This window comes from Aspergillus steynii, assembly GCF_002849105.1.
Source record: "Aspergillus steynii IBT 23096 chromosome Unknown P170scaffold_1, whole genome shotgun sequence".
Taxonomy (NCBI): Eukaryota; Fungi; Ascomycota; class Eurotiomycetes; order Eurotiales; family Aspergillaceae; genus Aspergillus; species Aspergillus steynii.
The window spans coordinates 6,297,288-6,315,209 of NW_020194398.1; the positions used below are offsets into that span (position 1 = coordinate 6,297,288).

The 17,922-nt window shown below is 53.5% G+C and overlaps 7 protein-coding genes across 7 annotated transcripts; 3 read left to right on the forward strand and 4 right to left on the reverse strand.

The window, feature by feature from the left end:
• Positions 1–2,249: 2,249 nt before the first annotated feature.
• On the reverse strand, positions 2,250–3,087 carry P170DRAFT_50085 (uncharacterized protein). Its single transcript, XM_024854153.1, has one exon. It carries the CDS (start codon positions 2,951–2,953, stop codon positions 2,399–2,401), a length of 555 nt encoding a protein of 184 aa, XP_024711101.1. The 5' UTR covers positions 2,954–3,087; the 3' UTR covers positions 2,250–2,398.
• Positions 3,088–3,940: 853 nt separating this feature from the next.
• On the forward strand, positions 3,941–7,313 carry P170DRAFT_347197 (KH domain protein; the record flags this gene model as incomplete). The annotated part of the gene is made up of 7 exons (XM_024843612.1): positions 3,941–4,468; positions 4,545–4,826; positions 4,891–5,352; positions 5,408–5,729; positions 5,789–6,153; positions 6,207–6,404; positions 6,459–7,313. The coding sequence occupies 7 exons, from the start codon at positions 3,941–3,943 to the stop codon at positions 7,311–7,313; spliced, it is 3,012 nt and encodes a 1,003-aa protein (XP_024711102.1).
• A 1,352-nt stretch (positions 7,314–8,665) lies between these two features.
• On the reverse strand, positions 8,666–9,937 carry P170DRAFT_471199 (uncharacterized protein; the record flags this gene model as incomplete). Its single annotated transcript, XM_024852818.1, has 1 exon — positions 8,666–9,937. The coding sequence occupies one exon, from the start codon at positions 9,935–9,937 to the stop codon at positions 8,666–8,668; it is 1,272 nt and encodes a 423-aa protein (XP_024711103.1).
• Positions 9,938–10,571: 634 nt separating this feature from the next.
• Positions 10,572–13,062, reverse strand: P170DRAFT_375846 (OSTA/TMEM184 family protein). The gene is made up of 6 exons (XM_024845335.1): positions 12,768–13,062; positions 12,687–12,704; positions 12,577–12,630; positions 12,439–12,526; positions 11,360–12,370; positions 10,572–11,297 (listed from the first exon to the last, which is right to left on the reverse strand). Exons 1-6 carry the CDS (start codon positions 12,863–12,865, stop codon positions 10,728–10,730), a joined length of 1,839 nt encoding a protein of 612 aa, XP_024711104.1. The 5' UTR covers positions 12,866–13,062; the 3' UTR covers positions 10,572–10,727.
• A 160-nt stretch (positions 13,063–13,222) lies between these two features.
• Positions 13,223–14,742, reverse strand: P170DRAFT_433286 (threonine ammonia-lyase). The gene has a single exon (XM_024848450.1). The coding sequence runs from the start codon at positions 14,326–14,328 to the stop codon at positions 13,363–13,365; it is 966 nt and encodes a 321-aa protein (XP_024711105.1). The 5' UTR covers positions 14,329–14,742; the 3' UTR covers positions 13,223–13,362.
• Positions 14,743–15,031: 289 nt separating this feature from the next.
• Positions 15,032–16,649, forward strand: P170DRAFT_443512 (putative aldehyde dehydrogenase; the record flags this gene model as incomplete). Its single annotated transcript, XM_024850555.1, has 3 exons — positions 15,032–15,077; positions 15,137–15,587; positions 15,647–16,649. 3 exons carry the CDS (start codon positions 15,032–15,034, stop codon positions 16,647–16,649), a joined length of 1,500 nt encoding a protein of 499 aa, XP_024711106.1.
• Positions 16,650–16,807: 158 nt separating this feature from the next.
• On the forward strand, positions 16,808–17,922 carry P170DRAFT_453056 (pyrroline-5-carboxylate reductase family protein). The gene is made up of 2 exons (XM_024851328.1): positions 16,808–17,456; positions 17,538–17,922. Exons 1-2 carry the CDS (start codon positions 16,907–16,909, stop codon positions 17,840–17,842), a joined length of 855 nt encoding a protein of 284 aa, XP_024711107.1. The 5' UTR covers positions 16,808–16,906; the 3' UTR covers positions 17,843–17,922.

Consider the following 17,922-nt stretch of genomic DNA (forward strand, 5'->3'; position numbering starts at 1 on the left):
AAGACAGATAGATAGGTGGATAAAAGGGGGGGGGGGGGGGGGGGGCGCGGAGGACAAAAAAGCCACCTGGGCAGAGCAGGGCAGAGAGGACACCATGATTATGGGCAGTTAGGTAGATTGATAGGTTGGTTGGTTACTGTTAGTTAATTGAACCAATCAGGTTCTTCATGTGGTTGTCCCCGTTGGCACCGGACGGGGTAGCTAGGTAAATAGGTAAGATTAGGTAGGCTGGGTAGAGAGCATGGACGATAATAATAATAATGGATCCGGCTAAGTATAGCATTCTATACTTAGATTTAGATTGGAAGCCATGTCTAGTTCAACGCCTAGGGAGAATTGAGTGGTGGGTAGGATGATTGGGTCCTACCTAGCTAGCTGTGCACGTCATTAGGACAGTAGGTAGATAGACAGTCAGTGCTGGCTTTGCTTTCACTGAGGTGGTTTCTTAGAAAAAGAAAGTTGTTCTTCGTTCGAGTAAACAGAGCTGTTCAAGCCAGGAAAACCAGGAAGGGGCGGTGGGACGGGCGGTCGAGGCAGGCTGGAGTTTGTTTCTGCCTGGGGCATTCACGGGGTTCATGGATGGGTCAACCATGGGAAGTGGACTCGGGGTACTTGCTTGGGTTTTTGTTTTGATAAGTAATTAAATATTCTAATACTGAATAGTAAGCAAGAGTCCTGTTAACGGGTTACTAATGGTGTACAGGGGCAAAACTGCGTGTAACCCATGCCAAGGTGCCGCTGTTCAAAGGAAATATATTCTCGAATGCGGGTGGTGTGTAGCCGTCCAGTCCATGTTTCTACGTTGTACAATGCGGCGGTTTCACCAGTACTTCGACAGAACGCCGGCAATTACTGGTTGGAGACTCGGATAGAGAAGACCCTGTTTTACGGTATATTTAAATCAGAGTAATTTTTTTTCTTTGAAACCTGGGTGCTAGAGAAATCCTCCTCCGTAGTCCCAGTACTAGGGCTAGAGAACATGAAGCAAGCCAGGTGAAAACACAGGACTGTGTGGTCTGTAAGACAGCACATACTCACATTGCACCCCACCACCCAACCGTATGCATGCAGGCCTACATATCACATCGAACAGGCATGAAGAGAAACCGTACCAGGCACCGCGTGACATGACACCTGACAATGGTAGAAATATCTCCGATCGGCCGGGATGGTCGGTCGTCCTGGCGATAGGCACTTTGCAATACGGGGGTGGAAGAGGGGGGGGAAAAAGCACACACGTTCCGTCAGTTGACTTGCTCCGGAGGCAAGGTAGGGCAGAGAGGTCGCGACTTGCATGATTCTCGTAACCCGAACTGGAGAGGGTCCGGATTTCTGATCAACGACCAGTCCAACAGCGACGACCCGACCCACTCGGCGTTGCTTCGAGATGACGTCGGTGAAATTGACACCATCGACGAGGTGGGATTAGTCGGTTCTCACCTTCTCACGCCAACGCCGGAGTGGTTAGAACGTGCCGCTGTAGATCGATGAGTAATATAGGCCGGGTCGTGCAGGGCAAAGGAACTAAGCAAGGATTAAAGGATCATCTCGTGTGTCCTGGTGGACTTTTCGCGGCGGGGGAAGAAGAGTCAGGGAGGGGACAGGGAGGGAGCCCGGGAGAGAGAATGAGGACAGGCAGACAGGGAAGGGGTGGTCCCTTCAGGAGCAGGCCGAAACGGCCAGGAATCATACGGAGGAATCATGGAAGCGTGATCCAGCTGCCAGATCGTTATCTCCAGCGGATTCGTAATCGTTGTCACGACTCAAATTAACGGCGGTCAATCATTGACTGTTTGGAGCAACAAACTCAATGAGCGGCGGGCGGGCGATGCTATTGGCACGCCCGCCAGTCGATCCGGAGGGTATGGCTGGATTCGATGGCCCCGACCGCGACCAGGATGAATTCATGGCCCTGTCAAGGTTTCTTCCACTCGAGGTAAAAGTAAACAATGGCCTTTGACGAGCGATCCCGTTTCCTGGGGTTCCGGACGGCGGAGTGATGATACACAGTGACGCAAGGCTGAGAATGTCCAACGGCGTTGCCTCAGAGGGGAGAGCAGGAGAGACATTCCTGCTCCCCCGTAAATGTGGAGGAGGCATCCTGGCGGCTGGTTGGGCAATGCGAGGTATGCAGAGTGGCAAATGTATGGCCAACCCACCCGGGGGTACCGCCTAATCCAATGGACGCCCTTCAGAGCTGGTGGCCAACCCGGGCCAAGTACTTTTTTGTTTGTGTGCGAGTCCACCGGTGGTACGGAGTGGACGGGGGAGAGAGAGAGACAAGTCGAGGCTGAATCTGAAGTGACCCGTGACGATCCCGTTCCTTCCCGCCCGAGGGACGACGTAGGACGTACTACGCAGAACTGCGTAGGAGGTCGGAGGGCCGTCGTGAGTTACTTTACGCAGTGGTACTTTGGTGGCCGTTAAGCTTTAGTGCCGTCTCGAGGGAACTAGCTACGATGGGGTTTAGCAGGGCCTTTCTCCCAACTACTCTGGAAGATGCACAAGTCATGACGGAATCGACTGGGCGGGAGAGTTGGCCACGTGACCAGCACTCGCTTGGCCCGAAGAGGCAAGGCGGGTGGGCCGTGCGTCGACGGGACGCCGTAATCGGTACGGACTGGTACGGGATGGCGGGTTTCAGGCGGCTGCGGTACCGCGTAATTACGGGCTGTGCGCGGCTAGACCCGTCCGGGACTAGCGCCGAAGGGCGGTCTCGAGAGCGTCCGGCAGATCGATCGATCGCAGTCTTTCTGCTCTCTCGGTCGGTGGAAAGGGAGACTCGGAGTCCACTTAACAGGTACGAGGAATGAACTCGGTGCAAGGAGCCCGCTCTGCAGATGCCCTGCGACGGTCTGGTGTCGTTCGGCGTAGGGATGGACAGGTACGGACAAAAGAAGAATGCCAATCGAATCCATAGCACATTCCGTATAGGGAACGAGGTTTCCGCCATTTGCAAACATTGGGGCCTAGACACGCCGGGCTGAGAGTTCGACCCGCATCGGCCGCTAGATCGTTCCTTGTTGGACGCCGTATGAGGCAGAGAGAGGGCGAGGGAGGAAGAACGAGGGGGAGAGAGTGGGAAAGAGTACGAAAGAGCGAGAAAGAGAGTGAGATAGAAACCCAAGAGTCCGAGAGAAGAATCAAGACCGAATAACGACAGAAGGACAGAAGGACAGAAGGACAGAAGGACAGAAGGACAGAAGGACAGACGGACAGAATGAGGATCTGGGAAAAGAAGCCTGAAGAAGCAGGAATCCAGGACCGTCGCGTCCTCAGGCCATCATTGGGTAAGCTGACGGGGCAAGCGGTTCTTGTTCTGGATTTCCTGCTCTTCCACCTTCTTCATCTTCATGCATCCTGGATCTATCGCATTCTTCCTTCTTTACCTCTCTCTCGTCGGATTCCACTGGGGACCTTTACCTTCGTCTTTTTGATTCCCCTCTTTCTCTCTCTCTCTTTCTCTTTGCACCTTTCCTGTTCTTCTTTTTTTCTTATTTTTTTTTTTTTTTCTTTTTCTCTTTTTTCCCCCTTCTCTTTTCCCTATCGAAAACCCCCCTCTCCCCACCCCAATCTTCGATACCCGTTTGCTGTTGAATTGATACCTTTTTTTCCCACCCATTCCGGTGCCAGAAAAAAAAGAAAAAAAGAAAAAGAGGACCGCCCTTGTCCACACACCACCATTTCGCGCCCATTCCACTTCCTGCTTCCTCCACCCCAATCAATCCCCTGTCGGAAACGGTGCCCTTTTTTTTTTTTTTTTTTTTTTTTTTTTTTCTTATCATTTCTGGCCTCCTGTCTCTTCCTTCCTTTCCTTGCCCTTCCCTCTTGATTTCCGCCCATCCGCCATTCTCTCCCTCCTCCCTCCGCCGGTTTCCTTTCGCATCTCTCCCCTCGACTCGTTCAAGGGGCCGGAGATCCGACTTATCCCGCCTGTGTCATGCACAAGATTTCCAACTTCACGGGCCAGGCCCGTCATGGCTGGGAACGAATGACGCCGACCTTCGGTATGTCTAGGCCTCACGCCGATATGGCCTCGCACTCCCTTCGACGACCACACGGCGCTCCGCCGATGACGCCTCCCACCGGTATCGACCCGACCGTGAACCTCTCCATCAACGTCCCGTTTTCCTCCACGCTGGCCGGTCCCGAAGCCGACGACGTGCTGCATGCGAGCCCCGGCGCCCTTCAGCGCTGGTCCTTTCCCGAAGGCACCCCCGAAGGCACCCCCGTGCATCACCTGCCGGTCCACACCAGCAACGTCGATGCCCTGCGGAGGTTATGTCATAAGATTACGGAGACCAGCAACGGACGCATCGAGGCCACCGTCGCCTCCTCGGAGCCCAAGACCCAGCCCTCGCTACAACGGCGGCCGCAAGGGTTGGTCACCAATGTCTGCATCACCGGTGATGGCGAGACGGTGCGCAAGATGCGAGCGAGGATCTTGAACGAGACCCCTATCCTTCTGGTACGTCGATTGAGTCCCCGATTGGACCTCGATCCTCTTGGTTCTTTGCTCCTTGCTAACGGCTGAGGTTCAATAGCGATGTGCGACCGTCGACGTAGACATGCACCTCATCACGGATAATTCCACCAAGGGCATCCGGGCCAGTGTTCTGGAGCACCTCGACACCTTGGCTGCCTACACCGGCACCGATATCTTCCTTCTCAGCCCCAAACTTCGTGATACGGACAGCGCGGTGGTGTCTTCCTACGGCTACGCTTCGGACAACGGGCTGGATCACCGCTTTCGGGTCTCGATTTACGGCGACATGGAAAGTGCCGAACATGCCAAGACCAGGGTTTTGATTATGATCGATCAGATCGTAGGTGTCCCCCTATTTGTTTCAGACTCTTTCCCTTCTTTGGTCAGGACTAATCGACCGGCAGCTCAAACGTCACGTGGATGCCATCAAATTGGACTTGACCATGCACACTTTGGTCTGCGGTCGCACCCGCAAAAATATCAAGCTCATCGAGGCTGCGACCGGCACCGCCATTTATTTCCCGCCGCCGTTCCCCCAAATTTTCGGATATACCCCCCCGGGCGCCCACCGTCGCAGCGATGAAGAAGTTTATATCACCGGCGATACCCAGGAACAGATCGCTCGTGCCAAGCAGAAGCTGCGGGAATTGGTGATGGGGGTCAAGATCTACGTGAAGGACGCGGTTGTCAACTGCAACAAGATCGACAATATCCTGCTGGACCGGCTGGACAAGGTGCGGAAGGTGATGGAAATGAACGGTTCCTACGTTTTGTTCCCGCAGCTGGGAAGTCAGCGGGGTGTTGTTCGCGTCCAGGGCACTGAAGTTCTGCATGTGGAGCGCACCGTCCGGGAAATCATGGCTCTGGTTTGTCAACCCAGGCTTCTGTTTTCTGCAACCCTGGCTAACTCGAATATACTAGGCTGGCCAATTCTACAGCGCCTCCTGGTGGATTATCATCCCAGATCCGTCCCAAGCGGTCCGCACTCCGTCCACCTCGGACATCCGCACGATGCTCTCCGACATTTGCACCAACTCTGCCGCCGAAGTTAGCTTTGACAATCTGGCGTTCACCATTAACGGCTCCGACGATGCCGTCAAGGCTGCCATGATGGTCATCAACCAGATTCCCTTCATCCAGCGCAGTCAATACCAAATGCGGGTCAAAATCGAACTGGCAAACGAGCATAAGGAGTTTGTCAGTGGCAAGAAGAACGGCAAGATCAACAAGATCATGGGTCAAAGTGCGTTGATAGAAACCGGACTATCTTGTGTTGGACTTGAATGCTGATTGAGTGAACAGGCAACGTGCAGATTATCTTCGATGGATTCAACGAGTACAACTTCTACATCGATGTGTGTGGAGGACAGTACGAATCCACCAAGAACGGCTTGGATCTCGTTGAACAGGAAATGCCGGCCTCGATTTCGTTCCACGTGCCCGATCAGTACCACAAGCGAATCATCGGAATCGGTGGTCAGCATATTCAGCGCATCATGAAGAAATACTCCGTTTTCGTCAAGTTCTCCAATGCGATGGATCGCGGAGGCATGGGCAAGGAGGATGACGACATCAAAGTTGACAATGTCATCTGTCGTACGCCCGCACGTAACGCGCAGAGTCTCGATCTGGTCAAGCAGGAGATCATGGACATGGTCGAGAAAGTTGTACGTGTTGCTAATCTTCCCAGTATAGTTCTGTTGCTCACATGTGAATTTAGGATGCCGAGTACGTTTCTGAGCGTGTCGTTATCAACCGACTGTACCATCGCGAGTTGCTCTCCCGCATGACCGAAATCGACGAACTCGAGAAGAAATGGAACTGCAAGATCGAGTTTCCCAGTACCGAGCTTGCCAGCGATGTCGTGACCATCTCCGGACCTGAGTACCAGGTTCCTCAGGCTGTCGATGCCCTACTTGTGAGTGTTGTTGGGTTGTTTGCTGCATAGCCAATCTTACTGATTCCGTTACAGGGAATGGTCCCGGAGAGCCACGAGCTTCTTTTCCAGACTTCTCCCGAGCTTCGCGAGTTCTTCCAGTCGACCGAGTTCCGTGACGATGTCTGCGCCAAACTGAAAGATCAGTACGAGGTGGATACGAACGTCGACTCGAACCCCGACCATCCCGCCTCCGAAGGCGGCTCGTCTTCGCCCACCTTTGCCCCCGATGACCGTGTTGTGCTCGGATACACTCGAAACAATGCGGGCGGGCTGAAGGACGCCATTGATTTCTTGATCTCGCGATTGGTCGCTCACGGTCTCGACGCAACTACCGTCAAGGGGGCGATCCCTCGTCCCAAATCCGACTCGTTTGAGGAGTCCCTGCCATTCTTCGACTCTAAATTGCTCCAGCATGCACCCGCTCCTCTTGTCACCGACTCTCCCACTCGCCCCAACTTCTCCGATGAGACCAGCGAGCGTGGCTCGATCTTTGAAAGGCTTCGCAAGCCCGGAAGCATCTCGTCCTTTTCTTCCTTCATCGGACGCAAAAACCATTCGGCCTCTCCCGGCTCGTTCTTCAAGCACGCCTCTAGCAACGCCTCGAAGGCGTCTTTGGTGTCCATGGAGTCTCGCGACAGTGGCTACCGCAACCCGTGGAATGATTCCGGCGTGAATCTCCCGGAAGACGATCTGCCCGTTTTGGGGAGTTCGCACAGCCACAGCAGCAGCAATGGCTGGCCAGCGCGCTTTGACACTAAATTTCCATTCGGTACCGCACCGGGGGACATGACTCCCAAGCATGACCCCCGTGCGTCTTTTGATAGTGGTCGTCCTAGTACTTCCAATTCTACTTCTGGATACCCGGCCCCCATTGGGCCACCGCGTTAAAAAAAACCGTCAATTTGCAGCAGTATACCCCAAAGACTTCTGACGTTTTTGTGTCGTGTTATTTTCTTGATTTTCCGTTCTGTTCTGTTTGTTCTCAGCGTTTCTTGATTCGGTTCTTTTTGTTTTTTTCTTTTTGATACCACCCAAAGTCAGCCAGGAAGGGACTCCGGAAAGCGAAGAAAAGGAAAAGAGAGGGACCAAATCTAGGAAAGAGAGAAAGAGTGGGGGAAGCTATACCCTTTGAGAAACTTTTGTTTGCATGATTTCGTCATTTTTTTGCTCTGATTCTTCAAGTTTTCTATATCCCTGTTCCTGTTTTGTTCTCTTTTTCTGGGCAGTGTGAAGTGAAGTTCGTTAACTGTGAGAGGTGACCCGAAATACCAACACCCTCATTCCCAACAAGATACCTATGATTGATACCAAAGATACCAAGTGAAATGATGGTGTATGATGGTGTTTTCGCAGTTTTTTGGTGTTTGCGTTTGTCTGATCTTCTTCCCCCCTTTTCCATCTCTCTTCTCTCTCCCTCTCTGGCATCCCTCATCTCGGAGTTTCAGATCGGTACTATTCGTGTGTTTGCGTTTTTTTGAGTTCTGTTCTTTTTTTTGGATTCCCGTTCTTATATACCTCGACGAACACGATATCCCCAAGATCTTTCTCTCCTCTGATTCTTTGTTCTTTCTGCTAGTAGAGAAAGATGAATGAATGCTTTATATCTGATGAGTACAGCCTAGGCGGTCTGTTTCGTATAGGATATTTTGAATCGTAGTAGAGTGTACGGAGTAGTCTGAAGTAGGGATCTCCCGTGCTGAGTTCTGAGTTTTCTTCTACGTAACTAGGTAGGTTTAGAATATTCAAAGGACAAGTTATATCATGTCAACACCCAACAACCAAGATTGCGATAGTGTAGAATGTAGCTAGCTAGATCATAGGTAAATAGATCAGTAGATCAATATGTAAACTGGTTTGCAGACAGACAAACCTGCCTACCTGTGGAATTGTATTAATAAACGAGCGAAGGGATTATATAGCATTAGCGATAGTAAGGGCGATAGATATATCGCACCGCAAAAGCATAAACAAAAGCCACTCAATCAAGTAAGCAAGCAAGCAAGGAGGTCAACTTTCGGATCGAGTCGGGTCGAATCGAATCGAATCTGGACCAAACAGAGTAAAAACAAGAGGGGGGAATAAAAAAAAGACGCAGATAAATCAACAAGAAAAGAAGTTAGCACGGTATAATAGAGCATGGCACGCCACCCACAAGGACAAAAACATGTCTCATCTATCCCATCCATCCGTCTCATTACATCCATCTCGTTTTCTCATGACGTTAGTCATTCATTTTTCATTTAGAATGCCAGGCCGACGGCTGAGTGGCGATAATTTTCATAGTAGTTGTATGGGTAGTTTTCCCCGTTGTCTTGTTGCGGACCTTGGCTTTCGTGGATGGTCGGGTGGGCGTTGTAATCGTGGTAGTGATTCTGGTTTTGGTCTATGTTTGCCCGGGGGAGAGGGAATTCTAACTCCTTTTCGAGACGAGAATCCGTGTTCGATGGCCGGATGGTGGTGGCGGTGATGTTATCGGATTCCGAAGGGGTGGTGGTTTTGAATCCCAAGCTGCCGGTGAGGCTGCTGATGGAAGATGCTACGGTCGAGCCGCTGAGGGTGCGGGAGCGCAGACGGAAGGGATTTTTGTCCGGGGTGGGCTTCCAGTTGGAGATGGATCCCGAGGGCGAAAACATGCTCTTATTACTGGTCTGCAGGAGCCATTGGGTGACGCGGCTGGAGCGCGGTGGGGTAATCGTGACGTTGATGTTAGGGCTGGTCATGGTCTCCGACGGGGTCCTTGGGGGATGGGCCTCCCTGGGCGTTGACGGTGCGGAGGAGGAATCATCGAGAAACGAGGTTAATGGCCTGTCCTGCAGGGTGGGCGTTCTAGGGACGCTGGGGGGTTCGCTTGGAGGGTCCCTAATAGACTCCTCCTTTACCGGCGGAGTCGGGTCCAACTGCTGCGTGGGTGCAAAAACGTTTGAAGTCAGGCCAGTGACTGTGGAAGAAGAAGATAATTGGGGTGCATGAGTATTGGAAGGAACGGGAGGAGGCATCTCGACAAGATGATCGAAAGTCGCCAGCGATGAACGAAGGGATCCAGACCCGACAGGCTTGCGCTGTAGGTGAAAGGACGATGACGGACGATGGGACCGAGAGCGCGAGTGCCGTGAGAGCTCAGCCCTGGGAGGCCGAGACACAGGAGCAGGAGGCTGGGAATTATCGTCCTCCAGACGGAATTCCTCGAAGTTAGGAAGCTCCGGTAAATGTCCCAAAGAGAGCTCGAGGGGATGGAAGGAGGCCCTCTCCGGCGTCATGTAGAACGTGGGAACTCGTCGAAACTCGGACGGGGCACTGATTCTCAAAGACGTCGTGGCCATTGACTTCCTCCTGAAAGACATGCTAGCCCGGCTAGATGCCCGCGAGGCGAGATTACGGCCGTCGACAACCCAGGATGGCATAGACGAGCTGGGCGGGTCGTCGGCCAGCTTCATCGGGGGAACCAGATGAGGCTGGGTATGGCATACTTTCATCTCTCGCTCTGCTCCTGCAAGGCAGATAATGTCAGTCATGTTGGGCATAGGGGGTTTGATGCATGTGTATATATAGGGTACAGGTATACAAAAAAGAAAAAGAAAACGGAGGTAAAAAAAGAATATGCACGGGCGGTTGTACGAACCCTTCTGCTTCATTGACTGCTCATGAAGGGAGCTCTCGTCATCCCTTGAGGTAGGGCAGAACAAGCAGGACGAGATCCAACCGGTGAATATGGATCCTGCTTGTCCAATTGCCCAGTTCATAGCTACCGGCGCTTCAGAGTCGCTGGTCCATCCTCCTGTATGGACGAGATGGATCCGAACGAAGGAGTCGAGAGAGGGGAAGGGGGGAGGGAGAGAAAGTAAATCGAGAGAACAGACACGGGAAATTAGAAGCAGACCAAGAGCCCCGCGTGGGAATCGAGAGGCAGGCCAGAAAAAGCAAGAGAGCACTGGCTAATGACGATGAGGGAGCCAGCGCATGCAGCGTGCCTGGATGCAAGCTAGTCCGTTAGTGCCTGATCCACGGCCTTGTTGTCACATCGTCGGCGCCTAACGAGGCGTTGCCATTTGCCCCAACACGAATTGGCCTAGTCCACGTTGTGCCAATCACTGCTAGCCTGCAGCTCTTTTCCTCCTTACTTCCTATGGTCATTCAGGGTCGCATGGTCGGAGGAACAATTATCATCGGCATTATGTATGTGCGCGCGACCAACCACCTGTCGTCGTGGGCCCTCGACAGTGACGGTCTCTGACAAGAAAGAAAACTATTTATAACATGTCTCTCGAGACAGTGACCAAAGCGCTGCTATTTGTGCACGGGCTTTCATCGGTCCCAGACGTTTTCCTCCAGGTCTCCATATGACCATGTTCGTGTTTTGGGCTCATCGCCATCCGCATTGTCCTCCGTCTCCGCCGCCCCTGACGGCGCATCGTCCCTAATTGGTTCCCCTGAGGGCCTTCTGGAATTTAAGGTTAACTGGAGCGATTGGGAATCCGACGTTTCTTGTGCGACTGCAGAATCTACTAACCGGAGGTGTTTGTGTTCAGGTTCAATGGTTGTCGAACCAAAGGCTCGCTGGACATGAGCCTGCTCCTCTGCTTCGGCTTCCTGGTCCTCTACTACAAGGTCCACCAACTGACTGCGGTGGGAACCATGAGAGGGCGAACTCGTGGCGGGTGGTCGCGAGCCGGGGCTTCGGAGAGAATCTTGACGAGACCGGCTCGAATTGTTACTGTGACTGCGGTGGCGCGTCTTCTTGGACTCGCTTGAAGTGTGGACCTTCCGGTGTTTGCGGGCCTTCTTGACAACGTCCGGTGGCTGGCCATATTGATAACTGGCAGCGCCCCCAAACCGTTGGTCTCTCGGGGCCTCGTTCGCCGTGATTACCGGGTACTAGAGCGGATTATTAGCCTGGTTCATCAAAACCGGAGATAAAGACAATCCCCCTAACTTACATTCCAGTCGCCAAATTCCAGCGCGCGGGCTTGAGTGAAGATTCCCTCATCATCTTCATCGATTTCAAACTCCTCGATTTCACCAGGAGAGCGGTACCGCTCCAGAGTACCGCGTCGCCCGCGCGAGCTGGTGTCGGTGCTTGAAAGCAAGGGAGTCCGGCTGTTCACCTGGCCCGGTTTAGGAATCCAGTACTTCGCCTTTCCTCCACGCTCGTACCGCATGCCATGCATCACACGCCGAAGACGAGACTCGGATTCTTCGTGCGCAATGATATGATCGCCCGAGTCGAATAGGCGATATTCGTAATTTTCGCCCCGCAGAGTCATCTTCGTGTCTTCGATGAGATCTTTAATGCCAAAGGCATCTCGAAGAGCATAGACAACGGGCAGTCGGGCGGCGGAGATGGTGGGGTCCGCATAGTCGTGCCAGGAGAAAGCATACCAATGGGTCATGGCGAAGATGGGCATCTCAAAGCAGATCAGGGTGTCTTGGATAGCGGCAGCTAGGTTGTCGGGAGTGTAGCCCGCAACGCCGTTGGTCAACGCTCCTAGCCACTGCAGAATCGACAAGAAGAACCCCTGCCAATACGAGGCAAAGATGATAAGTTTTACACAGAGAAACTTAGGGACCGGACGAAACGGGGCGAGGTCGTTGTGCAGGCAGACCCAGAACATTGCTAATGAGTAGAGACTGACTGTCACGCTGACGTTATACACGATCCCCGTCCAGAGGTATCCCGACGTGAGACCCAAATAGCCCTCCTGGTAGGTATCGGTCGCTTTCATGATGATACTGATTGTAGCCAAAATCGGTTTCAGCCATGTGTATTGAAGGATGCCGCGCTTGACGGCCAAAAACGTCTGCGGGTCGGAGATGTCGACTTTGGGGAGGCAGTGGTTTAAAGGCCAAGCATGCTGGACGGGAGCACGGCCATGGGTCATAATAATCAAGGCTCTTTCGCCTCCAAGAAAGTTGATAAGTAACTGAAAAAACGTATAGATCGTGAAGGCCTGGGAACGGAAAGCGGGTTGTGTCAGCAGGGGTATATGCGCACGATCCTGAGAATACTCGGTCATACCTCATAAACATCCCGTATTGGATCCAGCCACAGAGATGCTTTTAACGAAACGATACTCGTCCACGAAGCGGCCGCATATATGGGCACCCTGATCAGATTTAGTATGATGGTCCTCCCCGTCAAAGCACGGATACTGACATCAATAGAATGCGAACGACATATCGTTGGAGTAGGGGTTTTCGATAGTTTTTGCTAGACAATATCGGTCAGGATGTATTCGAGAGGGGTTATGGTTCGCAGGGGCGTACGTTTGAAGCCATATGGACCTGAGAAAGACAAGTAGAAGTTAGCACCCGATAAGGGGATTGAAGGGCGAATGGGGTTCTCACAGGAGGGATAGTAGAGAAGCTACTAGAGAAGATACACCGGACACGATGACCACTGCGCGGGCCAAGCTCGAGCCTGTACCACCAGAAGATGAAGCCATGACGATCGACACCCAAACTATTTACTCATGAGACTGGCGGCTTATTGACCGCGTGTGCTGATGATTGCGTCCACCGGCTCAGCATTCCGCGAACCAACCAGACAGGCAGAAGGCACTGGGCATAATCAGATACAGGGCTAGAAAAACACGATGGATGTGCAGCTCCCAGGACCACGGAGTCCTCGCAAGACTTGAGGGGAGTCGCGTGGGGAGGGAGAAGAAGAGGGCGACGATGGTATCATTTCCCCCGGAGGCCAGGCAGCGCTGACAGCTGCCTCACCGCCTTCTGCTTGCGATCGGACATGCGTCCAAGGATTTCTTCCTGGAAAAACCTCCGATGTGCCTGAGACAAGCTGCGTTTTATTTTTAGGATGTTCCTTCACCGCTGCCATCAATCAACGGTCTGCCGTTAGTCATTACATGCTACTGCTAGTACTAATACTCATATGTCTCCGGTGACGGCAAGGACTTCATTCCGACATGTACACTTCGTGCTTTCAGATCCCGTAGATGGTCCTCTTTACAACGCCCTGGTCAACATTGGCACCACACAAGAGGATGATGCTGGTCTGACCAGCCAATTCCCGAGCGACTTTAGTAAATCCCGCCAGAGCAAGAGCAGCTGAGCCTTCGACAATCATGTTCTCGTCAAAGGCCAGAGTCTTCAAAGCCTCGACGATCTCCGCCTCATCGCACTCCACGACCTGATCGACCACCGAACTGGCCAGAGGAAGAGTGATCGTGTCTTCATCGATGCCACCGGCCACTGCCTCGGCTAGAGTGGGCAAGTGGTCCGTCTCGACAACGCGACCGACCGCCAGAGACGCCGCTAAAGCTCGGGAGTTGAGAGCTGCGACGCCGTAGATCTTGGTGCGTGGGCTGAACGCCTTGAGAACGGACCCAATGCCGCTGATGAGTCCGCCGCCGCCCATGGAGATGAAGACGTTATCGACTTGGTCGCACTGTTCGAGGATCTCCAATCCGATGGTTCCTTGCCCGGCGACGATGTCAGCGTCATTGTAGGGAGAGATGTAAGTATACGCGCCCGACGCAGCGAGTTGCTGTGCATGCTGCTCGGCGAGACCCGTCTCCGCTCCGTGCAGAATCACCTCCACGCCAAAGGACTTGATCTTTTCCAACTTGGATGGCATCACGGTCTCGGGCAGTACAACAGTAAGGTCCCTGGAGAGCGCTTGCGATGCGAATGCAGCACCGATTCCATGGTTCCCTGATGACGCTGTGATCAGGCGTCCGGATGAGGTTTGAGCCGACACCTTTGACAAGGCACCTCGGAGTTTGAACGATCCAGTGAGCTGGAAATTCTCCGCTTTGAAGAGAATATTTGCATTGAAAACCTGGCCCGTTTTCCGGGCTGGAATGAGCGGTGTTTGGTAGATGTGATGGCGAATGCGATTCCGGGCCTGGACAGCACTGGCCGCGGTCTCGTGGAAAGAGTTCGACATGGTGATATTCGAATTAACCCACGATAGGTAATGGTGCCAACGTTTGGTAATCTCGGCTCAGAGGTTATTGTTCGAATTAGTGTCGGTGTGACCTAATTAAAACAGGCTCATGTACGAAGACGGAGCAAAGGCTGGAGTCAGTGTCCTTGCTAGAGGTGATGGTGCTTGACATGACCCACTGCATTATTGACAAGGGAGATGCGATAAGGAGTCTGTCAGTCCGTCAGCCTTCTGGAGTGGGTCTGCAATAACCGTGGATGAATACCCGAGTGGCTGCTATTCCCTTTTAATACCTGACAGCGGAGGGATAAAAATATCCCGACTGGTCTCTATCCCAGTCATTGATTATCGATCAATCCTATATCGGAAGCAGATAACCATGGACTGGGGCTTGGGAGACCACGGATGAGCGAGGATGCAAGTGTCAAGGAGGGGAAGCCCCTGGAACGAATTCCGAGTTTCCGCGTTTCTCCCGCGCGCCTGAGCGGGGATCTTCTCTTCTTGTCCAACTAGTTGACCATCTTAGCTTCGTGCCTCCATTCCGAGCGGGAGACGGAATGCCTCCGCATGGGATGATCATCATCTACTCGACTATCTAGGCGTCCTACCCCTGAAGTTGGTGCTGTTTTTATCCATAAAATCAACACCGTGACCTCTTCTCATCTCTACTACATACGGGAATCTCTTATTCTATTCTTTCAATATGGGCTCGATCAACTTGACCGGCCGAGACGGCCGCCAGATTAGTAGTACGTTGGAATCATCTTCGTCTTTACCGGAGTCAAACAGTTAATCCGAGCGTGTCTAGTTCCTTCCGGCCTCCTCATCAACAACGAATTCGTTCCGAGCAAACAAGGCTCTGTGCTCGATGTCCAGAACCCCTTCTCTGGCGAGGTCCTCGGCGCCATCTCTGTTGCTGAGTCCGCAGATGTCGACGTCGCAGTTGACGCTGCGACCAGTGTATTCCAAGAAACTTGGAAAAATGCCGCCGCATCAACCAGACAAGAGCTCCTGAATCGACTGGCAGACTTGATTGAACGAGACGCAGACGAGTTCGCAACGATCCACGCCTTGGATGGCGGGTTCGTCTTTGACGACGTGAAGATGTTCGATGTCTCGCAGGCTTGCGAGACCTTGCGATACTTCGCCAGGTGCACCGAGATCTCTGGTCGGATCGTTGATGTTCCCAATGGCAAGGGAGTTGTTCGGAAGGAGCCCATTGGAGTTTGCGCGGCTATTGTGCCCTGGAATGCGCCTCTGTATGTGCTTTGATCGTCATCTGGGGTATTATGGGTCGACGCTAACACTTTGTGTCTAGGATGATTACGATCTGGAAGCTGGCTGCCGCTCTGGCCGCAGGAAACACGCTCATCATCAAATCCCCCGAGGCCGCCCCTCTGGCTGGACAGAAACTAGGACAGCTGACCGTCGAGGCTGGCTTCCCTGCCGGTGTGGTCAGTATCTTGCCGGGTCTGGGCACCGTGGCGGGCAAAGCCATCGCAGAGCACATGCGCATCCGCAAGATCGCTTTCACCGGAAGCACGCCCACCGGACGCAGTATCCTTCGAGCGTCAGCAAACACAAACCTGAAGAGGGTGTCCCTGGAGCTCGGAGGAAAGAGTCCCTCGATTGTCTTCGACGACGCAAACCTGGACAACGCCTTGTTCTGGAACATTGTCGGCTCTAGCGCCAATAACGGCCAGATCTGCGCTCTCGGATCTCGGATCTACGTCCAAGATACCATCTACGACAAATTCGTGGAAGGACTGGTCGCGCGTGCGCGCCAGATGCCTGCCGTCACGGGTAATCCGCTAGAGAAGGGTGTCACCAAGGGCCCGGTCATCAACAAGCAGCAGCACGACCGAATCCTGGGCTATCTGGAGCAAGGCCGGAAAGAGGGCGCGAAGACCGTCCTGGGCGGAACCGGCACCGCCCATGGCTCCAGTGGCTTTGTCGAGAACACCATCTTGACCGATGTCGGAGAGAATTTCACAGTTGTGAAGGAGGAAATCTTCGGACCCGTGGCTACGGTGCACCGATTCTCAACCGAGGACGAGGTCATTGCCAAGGCGAATGACTCCGAATACGGATTGAGTGCGGCCGTTTTCACGGAGAACGTTCATCGGGCCGACCGAGTGGCTAATGCTCTGGAGTCGGGACAGGTCACTGTCAACTGCTGGGGAATGATGACTCCCAGCATGCCGTTTGGCGGCGTGAAGCAGAGTGGATTTGGTCGGGATATGGGCGAGGAGGCGCTGGAGGCCTGGTTGTCGGTCAAGTCCATCAAGTACTGGTCGTTGAACGAGAAGGCGAACCTGTAATAGGATTGGGAATTTGTCATATATTTTATTTTTATTTTTATTTGTAAGTTAGCAAACGATCAATGGGAAATTGTGTAAGGATCAGAAGAGCGATAACTACTCCGTCTACAAGTACAGACGAGAGCCCCACATTCTCCCCTCATCTGAAGTGGGGGGCATTTCTGCCCGTCAATTGTCCCTCCGCGTCTTGCATCTTGACTCACTCCATCCCCCAGCAGTCAACCTCCCCTCAAGACAATCTCCAGAACCCATCCACCATGCCTTCCCTCCAAGAAAGCAAGCTCGCCTTCATCGGCGGCGGCAACATGGCCTCCGCCATCATCGGCGGCCTCGTCAGCAAGGGCGTCAACAAGCAGAACATCTGGGTCTCCGAGCCCTGGGACGTCAACCGCGAGAAGATCGCCGCCACCGGCGTGCAGACCACCACCTCGAACGTCGAAGCCGGCGGCCAGGCCGACCTCGTCATCATCGCCGTCAAGCCTCAGGTCACGAAGAGCGTCTGCGAGGAGCTGGCCGCCGCCTGGGCCCAGCGCGACACCCTGCCCGTCGTCGTGAGCATCGCCGCCGGTATCACCCTCGGCAGCATGCAGCAGTGGCTTCGCACGGCGGATGGACGGACGGCGCATATTGTGCGCGTCATGCCGAATACCCCTGCGCTGGTGGGAGAGGGTGCCTCGGGCGCGTTCCCGAGTGCTGATGTCACTGGGGAGGAGAAGGAGTTGGTAAATGCGCTGCTGAGCAGCGTTAGCAAGGCGACGGAGTGGGTGGATAAGGAGGAGCTGCTGGATGTGGTGACGGGCCTGTCTGGTAAGTGAAATGTGGTGTTCAGTGCTGTGTTTGGGTTTGGAAATGCGCAATGGCGGTAGCTGACTAGGTGTTGATTATTAGGATCGGGCCCCGCGTACTTCTTCGCCATGGTTGAGCATCTGGTCGCCAGTGCGACTGCCCTCGGTCTGTCGAAGGAACAAGCCACTCGCCTGGCGTCGCAGACCTGTCTGGGAGCCGGCCGCATGCTTACCGAGTCGTCGGATGACCCTACCCAGCTGCGCAAGAACGTCACCAGTCCGAATGGAACCACGCATGCCGCTCTGCAGACCTTCGAAGCGCTGGGTTTCCAAGATACGGTGGACAAGGCTGTTAAGGCGGCTACGGATCGGGCGGCCGAGCTAGGAAATACCCTGGGGAAGCTATAGAGTGAGGTTTTATTCATGGGTCTTGAGCAAATTGTTCACCGGAATATACAAAATTTAATAGAATCTGAGTTGTACTCGTG